The 24,175-nt window shown below is 38.6% G+C and overlaps 2 protein-coding genes across 4 annotated transcripts in view; one reads left to right on the forward strand and one right to left on the reverse strand.

Moving 5' to 3' along the window:
• Nucleotides 1–21,513, reverse strand: part of LOC144044109 (RAS guanyl-releasing protein 1-like) — a 28,750-nt gene extending 7,237 nt beyond the window's left edge. The window contains exons 1-12 of one of the 3 annotated variants that reach the window (XM_077558338.1): nt 21,487–21,513; nt 17,338–17,515; nt 15,290–15,465; nt 10,078–10,185; nt 7,183–7,243; nt 6,968–7,099; nt 5,669–5,822; nt 5,350–5,523; nt 3,706–3,822; nt 2,078–2,353; nt 1,647–1,727; nt 651–755 (exon numbers count right to left, since the gene is read on the reverse strand). In XM_077558338.1, coding sequence (XP_077414464.1) covers nt 651–755; nt 1,647–1,727; nt 2,078–2,353; nt 3,706–3,822; nt 5,350–5,523; nt 5,669–5,822; nt 6,968–7,099; nt 7,183–7,243; nt 10,078–10,185; nt 15,290–15,465; nt 17,338–17,474 — 1,521 coding nt within the window. In that variant the 5' untranslated portion in view covers nt 17,475–17,515; nt 21,487–21,513. Of the gene's footprint in view, nt 1–650; nt 756–1,646; nt 1,728–2,077; nt 2,354–3,705; nt 3,823–5,349; nt 5,524–5,668; nt 5,823–6,967; nt 7,100–7,182; nt 7,244–7,360; nt 8,868–10,077; nt 10,186–15,289; nt 15,466–17,337; nt 17,516–19,668; nt 19,761–21,486 lie in introns of those variants that run through there. The other 2 variants (XM_077558330.1, XM_077558346.1) reach the window with 2 other exon arrangements.
• exd1 (exonuclease 3'-5' domain containing 1) lies at nt 19,825–23,869 on the forward strand. Its single transcript, XM_077558357.1, has 11 exons — nt 19,825–20,214; nt 20,364–20,432; nt 20,498–20,531; nt 20,600–20,670; nt 20,740–20,810; nt 20,924–21,010; nt 21,355–21,459; nt 21,527–21,607; nt 21,697–21,840; nt 21,918–22,106; nt 23,173–23,869. The coding sequence occupies exons 1-11, from the start codon at nt 20,085–20,087 to the stop codon at nt 23,641–23,643; spliced, it is 1,452 nt and encodes a 483-aa protein (XP_077414483.1). The 5' UTR covers nt 19,825–20,084; the 3' UTR covers nt 23,644–23,869.
• Nucleotides 23,870–24,175: the final 306 nt, after the last annotated feature.

Below are 24,175 nucleotides of genomic sequence, written 5' to 3' on the forward strand. Positions count from 1 at the left end.
AATAAACAGCTGCACAGTACATTTCGTAGAGTAAATTTGACTCTGAAAAAGACTATATTGGGTCCCAGTCTAAACAGAGAAAACGAAAATAAAACGAAAATAAAACGAAAATAAAACGAAAATAAAACGAAAATAAAACGAAAATAAAATGAAAATAAAACGAAAATAAAACAAAAATAAAACAAAAATAAAACGAAAATAAAACGAAAATAAAAAAATACTCGTTTTCAGGAACAATCCCACAACCTTCAGCATGGGGGACGGTCACTCTATCACTTGAGCTATGCCACGCCTACTGTTGGTGTGTCCAAAAGGAGACCGAAAAATGGTCGGAGGTAGGATTCCCCCTCACACCAGCAATATACTGACTCACAATAGGACTGGCAGGGCTCAGCGGGTTGATTGGCCATCTCCCAACCTGAAGGTTCTGTGATTGTTCCTCAGCCCTTGAGTGATTTCTATTTTTTTTAAATAAATATTTCACTCTCTTCCAGGTGTTTGACGAATATAGTCTTTTTAGAGTAACATTTTATCTGTCAAAATAACCACCATGCTCTTAATACCCCTAATAAATAAATAAATAAACAAATAAAAATTTTATTTAAAAAAATAAAAATAAAATTATAATAATAAAAATAGCAAAGACTTACGTCCACCATTCTCTGCACATGTTTGCTAATGGTTCGAGGATCCGGTTTAGGAGCAACTCCTGATGCCCAGTCGACGACCACTGGAGGTCTAGAGGGGGTGGCTGGCTGATGAAAAATTAAGACACAGTTGAAAAATAAATCTCGATAAGTGAGTAAGTATACTTTCTCAAAACTGTTTCCCCTCAAACAGTAACAGGAGGTGCTTATTTACTCAACTGCAGAGGGTTCCAGATGTTTATTTGAAAAAGGCATCTATTTTTTTACAAATGTTTGTGGTAGGCAGAGGTTGCAAATCCTGGTCCAGAAAGTAAAAACTCTGACACAGTTTGGCACTCCTACTCAACCGGCAGGTAAACAAGCTAGCTCTTTTATCTACCGGTCAATTAGAAGCACCTGTCGCTAAAGAATGGCGCGTTTCCGCCGTTGTGGGAGTGAACACAGTTGACTTGTTTCAGGCCAATGAAAGGTATTTATTCCCTTTAAAATCAGCCTAAGAGACACACACTGGGTCACTGGAGTCCATGCAGAATATCGGAGCTCACTAAGTACGTTTATAAGGAACTGCAAGCAGACTTCCAATTGCAGATGATGTAAAGTAGGCCAGGGTTGTCACAGTTCACCGCTGTGAAGTGCACACTTGGTGACCACCTTTCACCCTGATCGTTCATGCCTGTGACACAATGTCACATTTACACTTTCAACCTTCCTGAGCCTTGACCAAATTCACCAACATCGCATTAGACCACCTGCGCCACAATTTAGACCGGACTTTCCCAGGTTTAAAGTCCAGTCTACTTTCAGCCATCAAATTTCAAAACACTGTAAACTAGACTTGCTTCATTACGAAAATTAAGATCCACTTGTTCTTACGTCGAGCGCAATTGCACCTCTCTACGAAAATAGGGTCAAATATATTTTCTTGTGTTAGTTTCTCTAATGTTGTGACCATGGATGTATGCAGCCATGACTTGTGGGTGTTGTGGTTCTATCACTCACAGGGGCTTTACAGTTCTTAGGCTCCCGGGCATAAGACAGTTCGTAGATTTCATCCTCGGTGTAGTACAGGTCCAAGGACAGCTAAGTGGAGGGGGAGGGAGAGACAGAGAGAGGGAGGAAGAGGGAGAGAGCGAGAGAGGGGACAGGTCACGTGGTAGAAGAGCATATTTTACTGCATTCATGTAAAGCACCGCAAGGATGGCACACACAAGTACAGCGCAGCAATTTAAATTCACTCTCGTTCACACTCAGATTGTCACCCACACACTCATGGATCCTAGACTCTCATCACACCCACGCGCGTGCAGACAAACCGCATGCGGGAACACACTCATCTGCCTCTGTGCTGGAATCATGTTGAATACAATGCGGTGAATCACACAAATGAGAGAGTTGGATGGGGGGGAGAAGAGGTTAGGGGGTTACTATACCGTCAGGAGGTGGACCAAGTCCTTGTTGGCGTCCAGCTTGGGAGGAATCTGCTGGAGCTGCATCAGCTCATTGATATGGCTGTAGAGGGCCTGCAGCTTCTGCACGTTCACTTTATTGTCTTCCACGTAGTCCGGCATGGCCTCGTTGACTGAAATCAGGTCTTTAAGGTGCACGCCCAGGATGGGGATTTTAAAACCTGTACACTTGTTGTATGCTTGTCTGTAATTATCAAAGTTTCTGCATGAGGAGAGTAGATCTGTCATTTCATTTAACACCTGAGGAGGGAAAAAAGGACAGGTTTACTCCCCTTGAAAACTCCTGAGTACATATGGAAAGCTTGTAAGGGTATTTTCAGAAATGGCCCGCGCCTTCATGGGGCCTAAGTATTTTTGTTTTTATTTGGGGCCCTGTATTTTTGCCAATGATGTTGTAGGTTCATCATACATTGTTGAATTTCCCCTTGAGGAATTATCATGAGTAAAAAATTAACTCATTCACTGCCATTGACGGCTAAAGACGTAAAAAATTCATTTGAACTATTTCTATTAGTTTAAATTGTTTTCTACTTTTGTTAACAAAAGTATGACAACCTATATTTGTTTATTGTACATTTAGAAGAGATATAAAATTTGTGATTAATTGTGAGTTATCTGGTGAAGTCATGTGATTAATTACTTTTAAAAAAATTCAATTGTAATTAATCGCATTGACTATAATAGTTAACTCACGATTAATCACACATTTTATTTCTGTATTTCTAAAAACAAAAAAGATGGAAAAAAAAGTTTAACTAATAGTTCAAATTAATTGTTTACGTCTATAGCCGTCAATGGCAGTGAATGAGTTAAACACGTTGATTTGCACAACATTCCAAGTGACAAAGCACTAACTGGGATATAAAATGATATCAAGAAGGCCTACTAAAAGTAGCACAAAATAAACCAACATTTGTATTGGACATTTTGAATCACTGAATCATAATTTATAACATTTCTATATTTTACATTATTATAACATTTTTTTTGCACTATCAATTTGAAATGTCATGTTTTTTTGTTTTTAAAGGGATGGAAATTGACTCATCGATTACTTGACAAAATAAGTTGACAGATGAATTGATAATTAAAAAATGTTAGTTGCTTGAAATTTAAATATAAAAAAAAAAATAAAAATCCAAATATATGTATTCCTATTTTTAAATGAGCAGTATAAAACGTATTGGGCATGGTTAATGATGAGTGAATTTTTTTTGTTCATCTTTGCTGCCTTATTTCATGATATATTTTTTGCCTGGGGCACAATCTTTACGCATTAAAAGTCTGGCGTGCAGTAGCTCCTATTTGATGCAACAGATAGGAGGCCAAGGTGAGGCGCAACATCGTTATGCAAATACTTCTGACAAAAATGTTTTAAAAACAAAGAGAACGTTTCAAATTTACATCTTAAAACTATAAAAAAAAAAAAAAAATGGGCAAAAACCTTTAATAAAATGTAAATCGAAAGAAATTCTGTAATCCAAACATATAACTTTTTTAAAATTAGTCTTGCTCAATGCAACCACGAGGCCCGAAACAGGTGCTTATTTCGCTTTTGCCTAGAGCCAGCCGGCTCTGTGATTATTCATTACCTTGATGACCTCACTGGAAACATGGGAGGTGGTGTCCTTCAGTCTAGATATGGAGCTGTGACAAAGCCCTCCCACCACTGCCATTAGCGTGTTGTAGTTGTGCATGAGGTGCAAACCCTGCGGACGCACACAAACACATACAAGGTCATTCAACTAGTCAATGCACAATCCATTGAGATCCAATATAAAAGTACATTTCATTTTAGATGGTCAGAGAGGTATTAATGTAACAATAGATTCATGATTGTGGTTTGCAGTGATGATAGATACAAGTTTCAAGTAGTTCTTGTTATATAATACACAAAAACCACAGTTACGTAAACCACTTAAATTGTTGTTATTTTTCACACACTTTTATTTATTTATTTATTTTAACTGAAGCGTTTTTTTCCCATCTCTTCTCAGCTCTCTAATTCCTGCTGTCCCTGGTGAATGATGGTGTGAAATTTGTCTCCACACCCCATGGGCTTTGTGCTCAACAGCAGGCTGATGATTTAATGGTACAGACCAGTGTAGGCTCACAAGACCGCCGAATGAAGCACTGCTTTGGTTCTAAATTACACCCAACCATTTTTGGAAGCTCGTTAATATGACAAATAGGTAATAGCAAAGGAGTGTGAAATTTCTAGAAACATTCACATTTACAGTTGTGCTTATGAGCAAAAAGCTAAATGTCACTTAAAGGGGAAGTCAACCTTAAATATTTCTTAGCAAGAATATGTTATATGCGACCTCACTGGTCTAAACATGACATGATATTGCATTTGTGGAATTATTTTTTTTTTATCCATCACATACCCAATATGAGCAGCAAAATCCCACAGTTTTTATCAATATCAGAAGGCGGCCATTTTGCCACTTGCTGTCGACTTAAGATGACATCATAGTTGCGCAGGGCTCAGGCAACGACCAATCACAGCTCACCTGTTCTCCGAAGCTGAGCTGTGATTGGTTGTTACTTGAGACCTGAGCAACTGTGATGTCATTTTCACTTGACAGCAAGTGGCAAAATGGCCGCCTCCTGAGATGGAAAAACACAACTAGATTTTGCTGCTTAACTCATATTCCACTAACTCAATATTAACCAAAATACCGTGTATAGACGATTGGGGCTGCATAGAACATATTATTGTCCCAAATTTTTTTGGGGGTGTTGACTCCCACTTTAATGACACAAAAATGCAATATATCGTCACCAAAATTAACATGCAAATCTGTACTCATGTCAACTTTAACCTCTGAAAATATCAAAACAATTGACACAGTATTTTGGATGGTATAGACCCTTCTTCTTACATACAGTGCAAATGTGTCAAGATCCGGTCTTCAAGGGCTTGAGTCCTGCATGTTTTTGAGTTTTTTCTACTCCAACACACCTGATTCAATGATCAGGATAGGCTAAAAGGCTAATTGCTGATGGGCTTGAATATGAATCAGCTGTGTTGAACGTGGGAAACCTCTAAAACATGCAGGACTTTGACACCACTGCTTTAGGGTATGTAAACTTTCAAGCACAACCGTATTAGTGTAAGTTGTGTTTTGTTTACAACAACTTTGTTGAAATAATATGTTGCCTTAAAAAAAAAAAAAACTTTGAGATCTATACTCAAATGTTTGCATTTTCAGAATCTAAAACTATTCTACCTGTGCCACGTGGATGAACTTGGTGAAAACCTCAGCTCTAAGCTGAGCCGTGGGCCTGCTGAGCACCATCAGCTGGACCCACTGGGAGACCCCGTTGCACAGGGCGATGGAACGCTCCATCACAGGAATGTCCTTTATGCAGCAGTTGCGGATGTAATTCTGGTAGTCTATAAACTGGCGGCGAGAGCAGACAGTAAAGAGGTGAACGCAACCCACTAGACATTTCCTCTGGGAGGAAACATGCACCTTGCATGCATGCCAAACACACAAATCACCAGTGCACCAAAAGTCTTTCATGCTGTTATGAGCGAGCACTCACGGAAATCCTGCAAAATGATTTAAACTCCAGGAAGGTGAGATGCTCGGCCAGTTCGATGGGCTCCAGGTGGTCAAATAGAAGCGATACCTTCCGCTTTTTACTGCTGTTGGCTTTGATCTTTTGGCTGGCCTTCCATGACCAGTCCCGTTCGTTTCTAGAACACAAGATGGCAACACATTTGCTATGATATCATCGTATTTATTTATGAAAATCGTACTGGCCCGGCATGGGGCAAGCAGGTGACTGTTAATGTCGGACCCTGGAAGATGAAGAGGAATTTCACTTTTTAGCATGATAATGAACCAAAACATACATACAAAAAAATACATCTTTAAAATCAGAGGCCAAATAATTCAATTCAGTTCGTTGTCTCAGGGCACTTAACACATAACTAAACAATAACCATTAAAAACTCCCTCTAATAAAATTATCAATAACGACGTCATTGTTATTAGCAATGTTAAGGTATAAATAAGTATTACATAATGAATTGCATTTTAATTGCAGCAGAAATGGTTTCCATTTTTGGTTGCAATTCTGGACAAGCACAGCAAAGTGCCTCAAGGTTCGCAAATTGCCTTTGACTGGGGTGTCCACACTATGACCCGGGGGCCATTTGCGGTCCAACATGTCATTTTTTTGCGGCATATACTAAAATGACTTTGGGGGGGTGGAGGTGGGCAGAGTGAGAAGACATGGTCGAAAAATCGACCATCGAAAGTCGAAAAATAGGTGCCACTACTACTAATAATACAAATTGGTATATATATATATTGTTATAAGGTTTTCTAGAAATGTAAAGCTACAAATAAACTATTTACAACTAAAATAATACCAACAGTAATAATGTGGCAAATAAAGGTAATTCAATTTGCTGCTTTGTGCCAAGATCTGATTCATAAAAAGATCCTCAAGTCACTGTTTTTAAAAATGGTCAGTTTGCTACAGTTTGCTCTTTTAATTGTTTTGAATGTGAAGATCGGATTTGGTCACTGTTCAGTGCAGGGGTGGAGCTAGCCTCGTGGGATAAAGGGCCAAGGCCACTCCAAAAACCTTGATAACCCTCAACTATTATTTGCCTTATCACCTTCATCAGCTGGGATGGGCTCCAGCTCACCAAAAACAAAAATGAGTGTAAGACTTAAAAGTCTCCTAAAATGACAGATTTGAAGCACTTTTGGAAGGAAGTGTGCTCTGTTATACTACAAAGTTTTTATGATCGTGACTGTTTTTTTTTTTTTTTTTTGCTGATTCTTGAGTCGTGTTCAGACCTCTCAGTTGACAGCTGGTCACACTTACATCCATTTTGTCTCTAGGAGAGAGCAGAGATGCTCCTGTCCCTGCTCCCTGATCAGCTCCCGGAGCTGGTCCAAGCTGTCTGACAAGCTGTGGTGCAACCTGAACATCATCCAGAATTCCTGAATCCAATGCCTGGAGGTCAAAAACATGACATAAGCAAAACAAAGCAAAGGGAGTAAAAGCTGTGGATATCAATTTCTGGTGAATGAACAAACCTGATGAAGTAGCATATTCTCTGGCACTCTGCCGGCTGCTCATTGTCCATGGCACTTTTAAATGTAAAGGTTATGGTTAAGGATGCTGAATGATGATGAACTGCTCATGTGTAACATGTAATTTGTATGGTTTTTATGCACATTCATATTACAGAAAGTTACTGGCACCAAGGCTTACCAACGTGACATTTGGCAATGTGGGAGGCAACTGCATGAAATCAAATTGGTGAGCACCACTCACTCAGTGAATCACTGTAGAATACAATTAAGCAAACAAACAAAGCCAAAGAATCAAGCATTAACATTATATAACCCCCCCCCCCCCCCCCCCAAATTCCAATCCTTTAATGCTAAGTTTCAAGCAGACAGATATGTGGTTCAAGTGTAAAATTTGAGAGGGAGTCATTCATTGCCAAGAATGAATTAAAATGTATTTTTGTGTCATTTTGTTGGCGGGAAAAAATCTATGTTTTTAAAAAATGGCTCACATTTTTAAATGTCAGTGCCCTGCTGAGAACTCAAGCAAGCTAGTATTTTTTTTTTGATTTCCTGAAAAGTTGTTATTTTGACAGTACGAAGATTCCACTCACTAAATTAGATACCGGGCCGATACAGCCTTATTTTAAAGTACTAGGTTCTCATGGAGCCTGCCGATACCGGCCACTGATACTTGAGACAAAAAAACAAAAAACATATCTGACATTGTGGAAGTCCTCCTTTGCAGTAGTTGGTCGCTATACATGCAGATTCACACATTGGCGAATCATCAGCTGCGCTTAGGTCTTAGTCTTTGTTTGAATTTTTTTTTACATTGTGTTTGATTACATTTTCAATGTCAAAAACACAAGAAGTATCGGTGCTCGGTATCGGTGCGTATCCATAATACCTAATAGTTTCTTGAGGTTCTCTAAAATACATTTCACAATTCTTATGAAATACAAGTTCATACGATGTCATCCCCCCAAAAATCTTTGGTTAGATTAGAAGAATTGGAATTGAGAATCGTTTGGAACCGGAAACAAAACCAGAATGATCCAAATTACAATTCCATAATTTGATGGCATGCTGGGATCATTGGTTATTGCATTTCTGATCATTTATGTGTAATGTCTGAGGGCAGTTTGATCATATCTTGCGGGGCTCCATTTTGACCATTTGCCAAACTGTAGATGGAACGGCCACACAAAAGGAGATCAAGACAAGGTGTGATGTGAGAGTCAGCACTCATAAATAAATGGACTGAGACTACGGCTCTCATTTGGCAGGAATCATCTTGAAGTGATGCACATAAAAAGGCTAATGGCGTCATGGGAGCAGAAGAAGCGCCCACGCAATCCCAGGGCTGGACTGTGATGATGAAGGCTGTTAATGGCCCCCGCGTCTCCTTCCTGATCATAACACACACTCTCAATCTATTTGATGGATCCTTCTGGGGCTCGGGTTCCGAATGAGAGAGTTAAAAATAGCAGAGGGACGCTTTGTATTGTGCACTCTGACGTCGTTTGCGTGAGCAGGCGCCTCTTTAAGCTGCAGAAGTGTTTGTATATAGTTGAAGAAGACGCGTGTGTGTCTATGTGTGGAAAAAACCCACAGGTAATTAACACCAGAAACCCTGCGGCTGCTTGCTAAGCCGGTGCACTCCTCTGAGAGGCTTTAACACCATCGCTGAGACTGAAAGCCCTCCACACCGATTACACAACGAAAAAAAAAGGAAACGATCCAAACAAACCATTAGTTCACAGACAAAGGTTTCTTTAAAGTGGAAGTCAACCATAAACATTTATTGACAATAATATGTTATATGTGACCTCACTAGTCTAGAAATGACATTCTGACTAATATGACATTACACAGCAAAATCCAGCCTTTTTTTCCCCCCATCTCAGGGGGCGGCCATTTTGCCACTTGCTGTCGACTGAAGAGGACATCACAGTTGCTCAGGGCTCAGGCAACGACCAATCACGACTCACCTGTTTTCTGAAGCTGAGCTGTGATTGGTGGTTACCTGAGACCTGAGCAACATTGATGTCATCTTCAGTCGACAGCAAGTGACAAAATGGCCGCCCCCTGAGGTGGATGAAAACAACTGGATTTTGCTGTTTAACTCATATTCCACTAACGCAATATTAACCAGAATACCATATTTAGACCAGTGGGGCTGCATAGAACATATTATTTGTCCCAAAAAAATAATAATTGGGCTGACTTCCTGGAAAATGCCACGTCAGCAATTAACACGATGGGGATAAGAAGAGGATACAACAAAGATTAGATGTGTTGGTTCAGCAATGCACAAATTGCAAATTGCAATGCATATTTGTGTTTGTTTGCCCATCTGTTTGTTAGATAGCAGGCTATTTCCTGGTTGCAGGTGGATGACAAACATGGATGGTAGGAATTGGGGGATCGATAATGCAGTAAGGTACAAGCCCACCACTTTGCTGAGGATCATTAGTGTGCCGTGAGAGATTGCGAGGTGTGTTGTTTTGAGGGTGATGGCAATACCCAGCCCTAATCATTGGACAGGGAAACATATAAAGTTAAGTCATTTGTCATTTGGAAACATGTTTCAAAAAACCTTGTGTTGGGGTGAAATTAAAGCTATTGTCAGTGCAGTATATAGATGTGGTGGGCCCCAAATGACTAGTTACACCCCATGTCAAAATGACTGTGGTTAAAGAAGAAGAAGAATAAAATTAGTAAGATTTTTGCACAAAAATGCAAGCTGAAATAAATAAATCCAAACATGCTGCTCACATTTTACACAGGCGAGCCAGCAGTGTGAGCCAAGCAGTAGCCGCTTTTGGCAACCAAATACTAACAGCACACGACTCAGAATGCCTACAAATGTATCAGCGATATCAATAATGTCGTTCCGTAAGCTTGCTGAAGGATATAAATCGGTGAGCTTATCCAGCAGATCACTGGAGGAGATGAGGAGGCGATGCATGGTCAGGGTGATGTTCAACAAGTGGCTGCGCTCACATACGTAACCGTCTGAATCTGGAGGGAAAAAAAATTAATAACTAATGTGGAGATGTTGTTTGATATAAAATGTCAAGGATAGAATAAAAACCATCATCAATGATTCATGATTGTCCTTGTCTCACCAAGCCAGAATCCGTATGATTCATCACATCTGAATTGAACGGTGCGATATTGCACAAAAGCAGTCATTTTCATGCAGTCAGTACTCCATGTTAAATCTATGCAAAAAAAAAAAGTCGCTCTCCTTGATAGGAGCTGAGAGAAGGAAAATAACCAGTTGAAGCCACAAAAAAATAGCAGGATTTCATAACAAAAGGTTGCTTTTTGGGTAGAAGTCTACCCCGTCCAAAATCTTTACAATAATAAGTTCTTTGCAGACCCACTAGTCTAAACACAGCGTTCTGATGAATATTTATCCATCTCAAGTGGCGACCATTTTGCCGATTGCTGTCAATTGAAAATGACATCACAGTTGCTCAGGGCTCAGGTAACGACCAATCATGGCTCAGCTTGCGAACGTCACATGAATGCAGTGTTTAGACTAGTGTATATCATTTATTATTGTAAAGAACATTTTTGACTTGACTTCCTCTTTAAATGAATCACGCAACTTCAGAAATTCGAACAGAGCTTCACAGTACTCCTTACAGCTTTATTTTTTGTTTGATTAGCATCAGTATTGGAGCAGTGGTCATGGATTTGTTTTAAAAAAAAAGCATAATCACTGGTTGCACACATCTAAATCATCTTTCATGAAAATTGCACAAAATTAAATCTTAGTCATGTTGGTGAAGCATATTTTTAATGCATGCAACCAATGCCCATTCATTTTTATGTAAATCCAACACTCCCCCCAGTGTACAACGTGATTTAAAGCCCCTGTTACGATGTATAAAACACAATTTGATTTGAAAATAATGGAATGTATTGACAAAATAAGAATAATACAACACAAGGGGCTTGTAATCCGTTTATTTGGGTGATGCAAACAATTTCCGTCCCTTTGCCCAGAGGGGAAACCACTGAGGGACACACGCCAATAAATGATGTCATAGGGTCCATTGACCTTTGTAACTACGTGGACGTCTGTCATTTGTGTGTCTGCACATTTTCTCTTCCTCTTTTGCTCCAATTTATACGGAATCACTTCCTCCAGATAGACACAAAGAATAAAAAAGGACAAAATGCACAAAACGATGCAAAAACCGCACAGCAGCAGCAGCAGCAGCGCTGAGCTGAGCTACATTTTCAGAGAATGCAAACCTTTTCCTGGCCATTTATCTTCCGAGAAAAACCACCGTTGCATTCCACAACCAAGTGTTTACACAGAATGGAAAGACGCTTGATGGTAGACAAAATGTATCACAATAATATTGAACATTTTGATTCATGGTTCAGTCGAGTAGCTCCTCTCGAGAATTTAAGGCCATGGCGTGATTGGGCACACTTTTATCACCTCGGATAGACTTTGCACACCATGGCAACACATTTTCCAATCTGCGTTATCTGTAAGCAACCAGCCTCTCCAGCTGTACTCCGGCCGTCATATCCTGCTTGGGCAGTGTTTCCGGTGGTGCCACTCAGCCATTACCTACTTAAGACAGTTGCCTCACCACTCCACAACATGGTGAATTTTCGCTACAAGCATCCGTTTCATTTAAGTGTTTACTATTTAACCTACTTCTATAACAATCTACATTCTGCTAAATGAACCCCATAAAGGCATAAATAAATGCACAACAGGAATGGATGACTACCCAAAGATTACCCAAAACACAATATGGTGAATTCTCGGAAAAGTTGTTATGTCATGCCAGCATATTTGCTGAATGTCTTACCCACTTCTATACCCATTACAAGCTGCAAAGTGAGACCCATAAAGGCATAAGTGCACAACAGGAAGGGATGATTCCACGGAAGGTAAACAATTGCCCCATCCATGTTTTCACAACCACTAAACCTGCCAGCACAGCCAGTGTTAAAGTGGAGTTGGAAATCCCCTCTAGACTATCTGTTGGAGTCTGGAAAATTAGGAAAGACGCCCACGGTGGTGGAACTGCACGCCGGGCTAGCGTGCTGCTTTTAAGGTTATCTTAGACACTCATCAGCATACTCAAATCTGTGCTTCGCTTTTCCTTGTTTTGACAGATGTTATCAGACGCAATGGTCCTTTTATGGCTCTTCCTTAGAACTCTGGAAAACATTTAGACTTTGAAGGAGGCATTATGTATTTGAATATGAAACACTGGGTTAGTAAATTTCATTTTTTTGGCGTGCACTATAATTGACTTTTATGGTTGACCTAGTGTGAGTCTTACATTCATACACTGTAAAAACAAAAAAACTGTAATAACAGAATTGTACAGGTTTTTTTCTTTATTTTAAAAATATCATTTAATTTACAAAAATAAACTCTGATTTTATATGTGAACTGTAAAATAACAGGAAATCACTGTAACTGTAAAAACACACATATTTCTGTTCTTTTACAAAAAACTCCATTAGAATTACATATATTGATTGTTGAAATACATTCACAAATTTATCGTAATTTCACAAATATCTGTCTGTTATTTAATGGAATAAAATGTAAAAGTCAACTTTAAAACCCTAAAAAAAGAAAGAAAAAACATTTATATTTACTGAGAAATTAACAGTAAAAATGTGTAATTTTGCCCTAATTTCATTCTAAATTGACAATTTAAGAAAAAGTGAAAAAAAGTACAATTTCGGTAATATCCTACATGGTAGGATTCATTGTATTAACTCATTTACTGCCAGCTCATTAAAATGGAACATTGACGTCTATAACCGTCAATGGCAGTGAATGTGTTAACATTTATTTTGAAAGGACATCTAGTGAAATATAGGTAAAGGGGAAAGCTTGACAGGGTGGATAATATGCAAAGCAAAGAATTGGACTTATGAATGCTGCCTCTGCTAAGGCATCAGCACTACCAAGTATACATTTCATGAGATCAACAGTGGCATAATGGATTAGTGGTAAAGAGGTCGTCTTGTGTGAACATGTTGTATCAAGTATCCTTGAGCAAAAATAATGCTGTAGAATCAGAAGGTGAATAACTAGTCAAAATGTAAAGCGGTTTGAGTGCCTTGTAAGGTGAAAAATGCTATATAAATGAATTACCAAATTTAAATTTTTAACACAATATCTAGTTTTTCAACAGTTATAGGCCACGTTTTGAAAGATGAATCACATTTTTTGTCATTGCTGTTATATTACATACAATCTTGTTAAAATTACAGTTAAAAATTGTACTTTAATTAGAGAAAAAAAAACGTGTGTTTTTACGAGAAAGTAATTTTCTGTTATTTCATAGTATTTTTCTGGTGCCCCAGCTGCCGGAAAATTACTTTTTTTTCCCTTTTTCTTTTTTACAGTGTATTACTGTAAGTGAACCCCCATTTTTACAGTATATACAAACTGTCAAAACCTGTGAGTAATTGAATCCCCTGAAAAAGAGTTATACTTTACTGAAATGTACATGTAAATCTGGCTGAGGTACAACAAGCCACTCAAAGCACAGAGTGAAGTGAGGTCTCGAGATTGATGGGTGATGATCTCAGGGGCTATTGATCGACGCATCACCGTGGCGCATTCTTCAAAGGCCGGTCACCATGTGAGCGATGCGGTGTGGACAGTTGACCTTTGGGCTCAGCTGAGCCAGAAGGTACCATCGGGCCACCCTTCAAATAACTCTCACCTGCACGCTCATTTTTTTTGAAGAGCAGATGGAACTCGCCGACCTTAGGGGTCCCTATGTGATGTAGGCTCATGGAAACTAGCCAACCCCTCTTTAGTACTGATTAGGGCGGGACAAAATATTAACATCACGGTGTCTCTGATGGCATTGTCCTGTTTTTGAATAAATGGATGGAAAATAAGATGTGTTTTTAATCCAATTTATCAATAAAATAATCATCAGATTATATGATTGTTAAAAATAATTGTTAGTTGCGGCCCAAGTCAGTCAGGTGAGTGAACCACATATAATAATCATGATCATGCTTTTTTTTTTTTTTTTTTTAAATATATAGATAACTGCTTATTATTAATAATACTCATGACAGTGTATCTTTAGTAATCATTTAATGCCTTTTTAAAGCCTTTTTGTTTTGTTTTTTAAATCTGTAACGTTAAGAATTTTTAATCCACAGTTATTGATATGCATAAGACTAGACACTCTTGAAAAATACAACAAAAATGTTGATGCCTCCAACAATCCTACTTTCATGTTTCCTTGAAATGGCCTTACTTTTTGTCATTTTCGTTTCATACAATTTAATACTCTTTTAAAAGCCCACGCACATACTGAAATTTTATGTGGCAACAGAAAACTTACACCTGGTTCTAGCTGGCCATTGACAAATGCTCTTTATGGGATGCCCTTTTATGTGCAGTCCATTGTAACGCCTCCCCTATTGCTCCATTTGTGTAACCAGGGCAACAGCACCGTGAAAGCGTCTCTTTCCAGAGATATAATCACCAAAACTCAAAAACCTCTTCTGACAACTTAATGAAAGCCAATTGTGTTGGCTTGATTGATCCAACCTACTCAACTAACCTGCTGTGCTGTCATAAACACCCCTCCTGCCAGGATAAGGCAAAAAAAAAAAAAAAATTTCATCAACATCTGCAACATATAAAACACCTACTGGAGTCCATCTACAGATTTCAATAAGGATGACTGGAAGTCAAATCACAATAGAAAAACTTACATTAACAGCATTTCTTTAAATAAATGTTGATTTGAAAGATACGGCAGATATAAATGTAAGCACACTTTGTGATATAAAAAATGAGAGCAAGACCTTTTCACCATTGACGTGACCGATAACCTCTACAACTCAATTGCATGTATTTTGTTGTTCTTGTTTTTGAGAGGGCACGTAAAAAATCAACAATTGAAAATGTGGTTGCACAACTGTGCACACCCTCTCATACAGTAACATGGATTTGACTGTGTTCACAATTGACCAATAATATTCCAACTCGTGTTAAATGGAAGTCACCAACAGGGGTGTTTAGACTTTTGATATCCACTGAACATCCATCCACATGTAAACAACATGCCAAGGAAGGCCAGGTAAGGCTTACCAAAGGCCTGCAAACAAGCCTGGATGAGCTCCTCCCAGCTGGCCCCTTTGGCGAGATGTCCCACTGACATCATAGGTTTCCCAATGGGGGTTTGGACCTGACCTGGCTTGTGGAACCTTTGAGGACGTCCTGGAGGGGAAACTTTAGACCTGGGGCCGCATCCTGGAGTCCCTCTCCTTTTAGAAAATGCACCGACACAAAATTGTTAATGGGATTATTTTTATGACTGTGTATTTGATTGGGTCATATGGAACAGTATTTTGGGTTGGGTCATGAGGTCATTGTGTGCCAGGATTGGGTTTTGTTTTTCCACTATAGGGGCTGCTTCAGAGTCATTTTCTTTTCATCGTTATGACAACTTTAAAATGTATTTTTCTTTCACCATGCCTGAAGAGTGTGCAAACTTTGGTGAGTTTTCGTACATGTTTAGGTCACAAAAATGCGATTGATTTCAGAGAGAAAAAAGAAAAGGGAAAAAAAGAGAGATTTTTTTACAGATACAATAGGGACCCTTGGGCCCTAACTAGAGCTGCGGCCACTTTGGGGTACTTGCACGTTGGGGTACTGGCACATTGGAATTAGAATTTAAAAAAAAAATTTTGGGCACACTTTACATATGGATTTTTCTTTTCTTTATTTTGATTTTTGGGTGTATTCACTTTCATGAGTTTTCACACAGGTTTATGCATAATGCAGCATAATGTATTTTTTATTTTTTTGCAAGCAGCACGTAACAGCATTCCGCAAAATAAAAAGTTTTACTTTTATTTTTCATCTGGAACATCTTTAGCTGAAACACTCACAGATTCAAGTCAATTAGATAAAATCTGTGGGAGGAGTTATTTTAAAATAGGACCTCTATAATAGGCCAAAAATTGGACAAAATTTGAAAGTAAATCCGAAATGGCGGCCTTCCTGTCGAGTTTAACATATGGCTCCAAGAGACTTTTTTGTAGGTCTTGGGCTCTTTGATGGTTTCCCACTTGCCCAAAGTAAGCTGCGACAGGCTACAGCTTAACCGCGACTCACATGAGGATACACATAATATAGAAAACAAATAGAGGTATCACCATTTTTAACACATTTATGATATCTGTAACAACAGGCTTTATTTCTAATCCACTGGGGTGAAAATATATAAAGGCAAAACTCTACGATTGTCAAAATACTTCTGCAAATAACTGCAATGGTGTAAAGTAACCAAGTACAAATACTCCATTATGGTAATTAAATGATGCAGTTGTTGGTAACTGAAGAAAGATGACATTTATGTAACTTTTTGAAAAGTAGTGATCCCAGATTTCGCCTGAAAAAGATCTTGCGTAGCTTGTCTGATTATCTACCAACTCTGTACGGTTACCCAAGTAAATGAAGCTGTATAAAAGGCAGGAACTGACAAATACACATTCTTAGCTGTTCGCATTCTCAGAAATTCGCACTCTTGTGAAAACGACCAAAAATTGGCGTCCCATCTTATACAAGTACACAAAAGCAGATGTGATGTTTTAAATGTTTTTTTTTTAATTACAATAAATAGCTACTTTAAAGATTTACGTAAACAGCGGCTGATAGAGCAGATATGCACATTTAAAAAAAAATAAAAAGTGCTAACGCCATGGTTTTAGTTTCCCTTTAAGTACAGGGTGTGAGTTCTTTTGCCACCACAGCCTAACCATAGCACAGCATCTTTCAAAATGTGAAGTACAAAAGTTGGCTTCTGTTTAAAGGAACTCCCATGAGATAGTTTGCATTGTTCTCATTTCCTTCCTTTAACTGTGGGAAATACCACTTAATTACGGACATCCACTTTACCGACAAATAATAATATTTTCTATTAAAAGGAGAGGAAAGAACAACATTTCTTCATTTTTGTCTTACAAATTTACTTAATAATGTCACATTAGATTGACTGTACTTACTACTAAAAGAGCATATTAATAAAGTGTGCATATACTAATTGAAAAGTAGGTAAACATACAGAACGGGTGACAGAAACAGGCATGAAGAAGCACGAGATGAAAAGAGTAAAATATTACTGTGACACTTACGCATCGTCTTTCCCTTTATCGTCCGTGGCAATACTTTCATTTTTGTTGTTGTCTTTTGATTGACAGCCCATGGCGAGATACTGGGCGACGAGAGGCTGCACTAAGCTGTCCATCTGCGTCCTCCTCGTTGGGAGCATCTGATCACTGTGCTCGCCTTACCGGTGCTTTGAGCAGCATGCTGCGTGCACACACACACACACGCACACACACACACACATCTCGTCAATGGACGTGACACAAGCAACAGGCAACATTCAGACGCAGCTTGTCTGTGGGCGGGATGTCATTAACTGCATTGCCGAGTGGGCAGAGGAACTCCTCTGAGCGTCACGCTCTGTTGCAAGTCACTTTTCTTGACAGAACTTAAGAAACAGGTGTTTAGGTTGGTGAAGAATCTCACAGATTCCTAAAGTATATGATGATTGTTTTCTGATCCTTTTTACCGGAACTCTTACCATGATGACACCATGGAAAATATTTTCTTTTGTCATATTTGATCCCAATTAAAAGAAATGTGCAGTTGGTATGCAAATCAGAAATTGAGATGTCAAAACTAATTTAATCCAGTTCTGATCCTGATTGGATAGTTGCCAAAAAGAAAAGAAAAAAATGAATTTAACATGTAAATTCATTATTAATAGTCAGATGCTTATGTCTCTGTTAACTAATTTGAACTAATTTGCTATGTGTATGCTTGGTCAGAAGGTTTCATGTCAAGCCATAATTAATACAGATTAGATTCTGATGCAATGTGACAACAATGTAAAATTACAGATACAGTTTAATATGTTCAATCTTCTATGTCCTTGTCATTTTTATCCCAATAGAAAGAAATGTGCTTTGCAATGCAAGGTTAGATGCCAAAAAATATGTGAATTTAGGGGTCAGAGTTTGTGGTGTCAAACCAAGCTCCAGATCAGATCTAGATTTGACGCTTTTTATTTATTTATAAATATCTCCAATTAAACTTGTTCAGATATTTAATGTATACCTCTGTCAAATTTGAGTCAATTTGAACAAATTCACTTTGTACATGCTAGGTCAAATGGTGTAATCTCAAACTAAATGTAATCCAGTTCTGATTCGTACTGTGCATTATGCATGTGGCTACAATTTAAATGTAAAATGGAAAATCCAGTTTATGGTGTGTTTAATCACATCTTAGTCTCATGTTTTATCTCAAGTGAAAGAGATGCTGTAATGACAAACCAATTCAATACAGCACTGTTCCATTTTGTGAAATTGGCAGTAATGCGCATTTAACACAGAAATTCCAATTTAACATGTTAGGAGCATAGGACACACCTGAATTTGAACTAAATACTTTGTGCAGGCAAGAGATGTGATCTCAAACCAGATGAGATCTACTGTAGATCAGTGATTATCAAATGTTGTCACTTATTTGGACTTGCATCTTTCCAACGGTGCAAAATCACAACACGCTTTATTTGTTATGACCCCACCCCCCCCCCCCCAAAAAAAAAAAAAAAACGTTTGCTTGTTTGTTTAGAAATAGCCTCTCTACAGTATGATATGCTACATTTTTAAACAGTTTAAAATGAGTTTGACATAAAGGCCAAATGCTGAGCTGCACTGTATTTGTTTACAAAGAAGCATAGTGACTAAAGCACAAGAGGTAGGTGTCAAATTGTAAAATTGGGCTTTTGCACAACTGCAGAAAAAACACACTAAACACTGAGCTTTTTCCACATCTTTTCTACTTATACAATGTTTATATTATAGACACATTTAGATACATCTATATCTCATAGTATTTCCTTGTATAGTTTAATTGTTGCCTGCAACGTGCTGCATGAAATAAGCCTGCCCCCATGTGGCTAATCAGTAATGGCATTATGTAGGCTATTCTATTGTTCAGTTTGAAATGCAGACCATTACTGCTCACACGTCTATTAAAACATAAAATAAAAAATAATCATTCGTTTTCCTGGTATTCTATGAAAAAGAAAAAAGAAAAAAACGTTTTTTACTCCCAATCAGCAAATCCTGAATCCTGACAAGTTGAAGAAAGGTTACAAGAGTATTGTGTACGTGCACACCCCACCCCAAAACACAATTTAAAACTGCTCTCACGTGTCTTGTCTGTGGTAGGTTCACAAATCAATTTTAGACATGTTTTTCAAGCATATTTCTTGCCAATTGGGTGCTACTGGCTGGATTATTTTTGCCCCAATTGTGGCTGCAATTGAATTACGCTAATCTAAATTAATATATTAAGTTTAATTAATTATGAGGTAAGTTAAATTAATTGAGTTCATTAGGCCTTTATTAATTTTTGATTAATTTAAGTGGGTTGAATCTCGATGGCACCTTCCTGCCGGTCTCTTGCTTGTCTTGCTTCTATCCTCTCAAAATGGCGGTCACGATCTGATCTATAGCCAGGTGCGCCTGAGGGACGCTTTGGTGTCACTTGGGAATTCACACAACTACTACGCAAAAGCCAGTGATTACACGTTATATCAATCTGAAAACTAATCTATACCACCGCAGTTTTGCTAAATTCCCACATGTAATATTTGGGGGTGTACTATTTATATCTGGAACAATGAAGCAGGGAATAGAGTCATTTAACTAATCCACTTTCCAAACGGGCGGGTTGCTTTTGAATGCAACATCAAGTTAGCTAAACTGCTTCTTGACAAAGTTGGTATCCGCGTTCGATAGTCAGTCAATTTACTGATGTGTTTATTTAACTTAACGACACTAGAGTGCTGTAGAATATCAAGATGGTAGACGACGATACCCACTTCACGAGTATATTCCAAGGGAAACGTATTAAACTTACCCTCAAGACGTCGTTTTGCTTTGGCTTTGTGCAGCGCATCACCTCCAGCAAAACATTGGTCCTCGCGAACGGTTCGACAAAAACGACTTTTTTATATTTGAGTTATAATTGTTACTGGTGTAACTAACTATTCAGTTGAACAGGTTTGAAGTTAAATAATAATTTGTTGCGCTTAATGACAGTGAAAGTAAGCATCTCTTTATGCATTTGTTTGTTTCAGTCGTGTTTGGCGACAATGGACGTGAACTTCCCGGAATTAAATTATTTTACGGTCATGACATTGTGAATGGTGAGTAAACCCCACAAATATAGTGTTAAGTGAAAAGTCCACAAAATAACACTGTGAATTAACAGTGGAGTTCGCCAATGAAGAGGACAAAGAGCAAGGGTAAGTCATGATCAAAAGGTAACTTTTGGCAGCAAAACATTCATCTAAAGCTGTTAAATGATGCACAGAAACATTCCTGAATACAAGGAAGACCAATTGAAGTTGAAAAAGTTCCAGACGTACACAACTTTCTACCCACGTGAGTAACGTATCAACATTGTCATCCAAAATAGAAATTGATTGTTGAAAAATGTGTTTATCTTAATAGGTGATGACGAAGATGAAGAATACATCAAATTTGAAGTGATTGACGGGTTTCATGAGAAATTTGGACCCGCTGTAAGTAGTTTTCGAGTCTTTACATCTATTTGGTAAGCACTTTGAGTCCCTACGCAAATGCTGTGCTATCTCTGCAATGATTATTGAATGATGTTTGTGATGTTACATTTTAGGTGATGGAAATTAAAAAGCAGCATGTGCTTAGTGTTGGAGCCAACGGGGTGGACATGTACAAGCACGGCAGACTCTGTTGGCTTCAGGTGAGAACCCTGGTGTTATTCCGAGGGTCCATTTTGAGGTTATGATAAGATTTTTTTCAGTTATTGCTGTACAATTAGCTCCTGCGTATGAATTGAGGAGCTTCATGTAGACAAAAGTAATGTTTTGTATCCCTTTTGAGGCATTTACTTTTTTTCTCAACCTTTTTGGAGGGATCATCATTTACTTGCAGATTTTCTCTATTTGCATCAGTCTCTGTCGAATAGTTTATATGGCTTGTGAACTTTATACTTAAGGTGTATGTTTGGGAAAATTCCAAACTATTCAACATTAATGGTGTTCTAACATCATTTGTATCTCATTATGTTTCCTGTTTGTGACTTAGATTGCCACAAAACACAAGGTTTATCTCTTTGACATCCTGTTACTTGGAGCGAGAGCCTTTAAAAACGGTCTGTCCATGATTCTCGAGAATAAGCACATACTGAAGGTGAGCAGTATTCTCATGCGTACTTACCAATTTTGGGGGCCTTTGTTGATTGTGTTATGTGGCACAGGTAATTCATGACTGCAGAGCTATTGCTGGATGCCTGATGACACAATATGGCGTAAAGATGACTAATGTCTTTGACACTCAGGTACATGAGGGAAGAGTAGTGGAAATGTGTACAGGTACATCCTTATCATTCTACCAACCTTTATTTCTCTTTGACCTTTCCTGGCCAAGGTGGCAGACGTCTTGGGCTTTTACTCTGAGACGGGAGGATTCTTTCCAAACAGAGTGAGCACTCTTCATGAGGCGGTGAGTCGTCACCTGACGGTGCCCTCCTCCCACCTCTTCGCTCTGGAGACCACGTCCCAGCTCAACGAGGTACACTAAAATTTAGGAAGGGGTTAGACCTGATCAGTCAGCTTTAATGATGACTTTTTTTTTGTTTTTAATTACAGGAGGAAGCCAATGTGTGGTACAAGCGCCCATGTCCTATACCTGTGTTGAAGGTGATGGCGCTGTCAGTGATCCACTTGCAATCTCTCAGAATGGTGCTGCTGGATTCTCTCCTAATGGACTACATGACCTTAGTGGACGCCTACCTCTCAAATAGCCAGTACCCGCTCGACTTGGAGAGCATTACTAAGGTATGAGTGTGTTGTCTGGGTGATATTACATTTAAATATATTTCAAATGTTATTCAAGCATTTCAAAGTGCCACAAATAGGCGGAGTTCAATGACGGGTTGTTATAGTGAGAGCCTTGTCGCTTTTCTCAATACAATGGCTGCATAACTTTTAAGTTTATCCGGGAGTTTTATCTGCTCCTCAATCACTTTACATTATTTCCCAAGGGCAAATGTATGTTTTTTTTTTTTTAATGAGAACTACTTGGAAGTCAACTGGGGGTCACGACACGGTATGGGTCGTTGTACACTTTGGAGGTTCCACTTTAGATAGACTCCTGTAAAAATCCTGTGAGGGAACTTTAAAAAAAAAAAAAAAAAATTTTTGGTCTGTCAACCATACTTTTCATTAATTTTTGGGTTGGGTTATTCCTGGTTGCTGTATCTTCCGGGTATCAAAAAGTGACTGACTTTCAAAAAAATATGACTTTTTGTCTTTGGGGTTGCACAACTAGATAGACTCCAAAAAGTTGCATTTTTTTTTTTTTTTTTAATGTTCATTTAGAAAAAATTAAAATTAGTCCAGCCTCAGCGGACCCTGTGAGTGAAGAGGATACATTGAGTGGATGTTGTACAGAGACGATCCCAAGTCTGCCACATAGTATTCATTTCTAAAAGGACGGACTGGGTATCAAACTGCAGACACTTTCTCACAGGTATGTGTAAAACGTTTGACAGGTTTGTCTTTGAGTATCACAGTAAAACATAATGCCTGCGAGCTAACTTGAGCTCTATAGTATGCTGTCCTTTTCACACATCGGTGCCATTAATCTGAGCAACAGAAAAATAAAAGTATATAAATAGAAGTTCACCTTTCACTCATGGTAATGATGTCTGAATTTTCACATCTGTTTTTGAATTAACTTACCAGTTGAAATGTAAATTAAAGCCATCTTTAGTTAAAGCAAAGCAATTTACCGAGTACTTGTAAGGGTTTCTTTACTAATAGTGCAATCAGAGTTGTTAAACCCTTGACGTGTGTGACAACAAACAAAAAAGGTCTTTGTTCCTTTTTTCTATATCCACAGGAGAGTATGTTTGAGTTTCCGTCCGAGCTCACGCTGCTGGAGAAGATGCGCTGTGAGCGTCGGGATCATGCCGCCAAACACTACCCCATCACAGAGAAAGGTCTGCTGGTTCGCTCCAGTCCTCAAACGGAGACCCCGCCCCTGGCCTCAACTGTGGTCGAGGAAGACAAATGCGTAGAGCCTACTGTGGAATCATCATCATTGCCACCCCCCATTCAAACTGATCAGAACCCGCTCCCCACTACTGTGAATGTAGCCCCTCCAAATCCAGTCCCAAACACCTTGTCGGAGCCGGTGAACGAAATGCCTTTGAGTGGTATAGGCAGAGGGTTCACATCCCTTCTAATGGGAGTGATGGGTCGAGGAGTGCCTTTTGGAAAAGGGCAACCAGAAACCCGCCTCCGTGATTCAGACACTTCCAGCACAGATCCCAAGAGGGAGAAGTGGGAGCATGGTAGTATTTGGGATTGAGGCAGCTCCAATATCTGCTTGGACGTTCCCGAGAAACAGAAACCTCAAGCCTCCAATCAAAGTGAGACCCCAGTCAGGATGTTACAAATGTTTTTTTGGTACATAGGTTGACCACTAGATGGCAGTATACATTTTGTTTTGTTCAACGTGTGCATGGAGCTGTATTTGCTGTTCAGAATGTTGCCAGTTTTGAGTTCTGTATTCTAATTAAAATAAGATTTTCAGATTTGTGTGAAGAGTGAGTCTTACTCGGCAAATATTCTCCACAATCACCATTGAGACCACTGATTATTATTATTTTTGTGGTTGTAGTTTGCAGTGCTGTAAAACATTGTATTGTTAAGTTAATATGAATAAAAACAGAATATTATTACCTTTGTAAAGGCAGACATTTTTGATTGTGTATCTTTTTAAGTCATAGTTTGTGGTGGCGTATTCTGAATGCATTAACAGCTATATGTTACTTTACACAGTGTGATTAATATCCTGCTTCTGCCTTTCTTTTAATTGGTGTTGAAAAGCAGAACGACAT

Source organism: Vanacampus margaritifer, chromosome 1 (assembly GCF_051991255.1).
Source record: "Vanacampus margaritifer isolate UIUO_Vmar chromosome 1, RoL_Vmar_1.0, whole genome shotgun sequence".
NCBI classification, from domain to species: Eukaryota; Metazoa; Chordata; class Actinopteri; order Syngnathiformes; family Syngnathidae; genus Vanacampus; species Vanacampus margaritifer.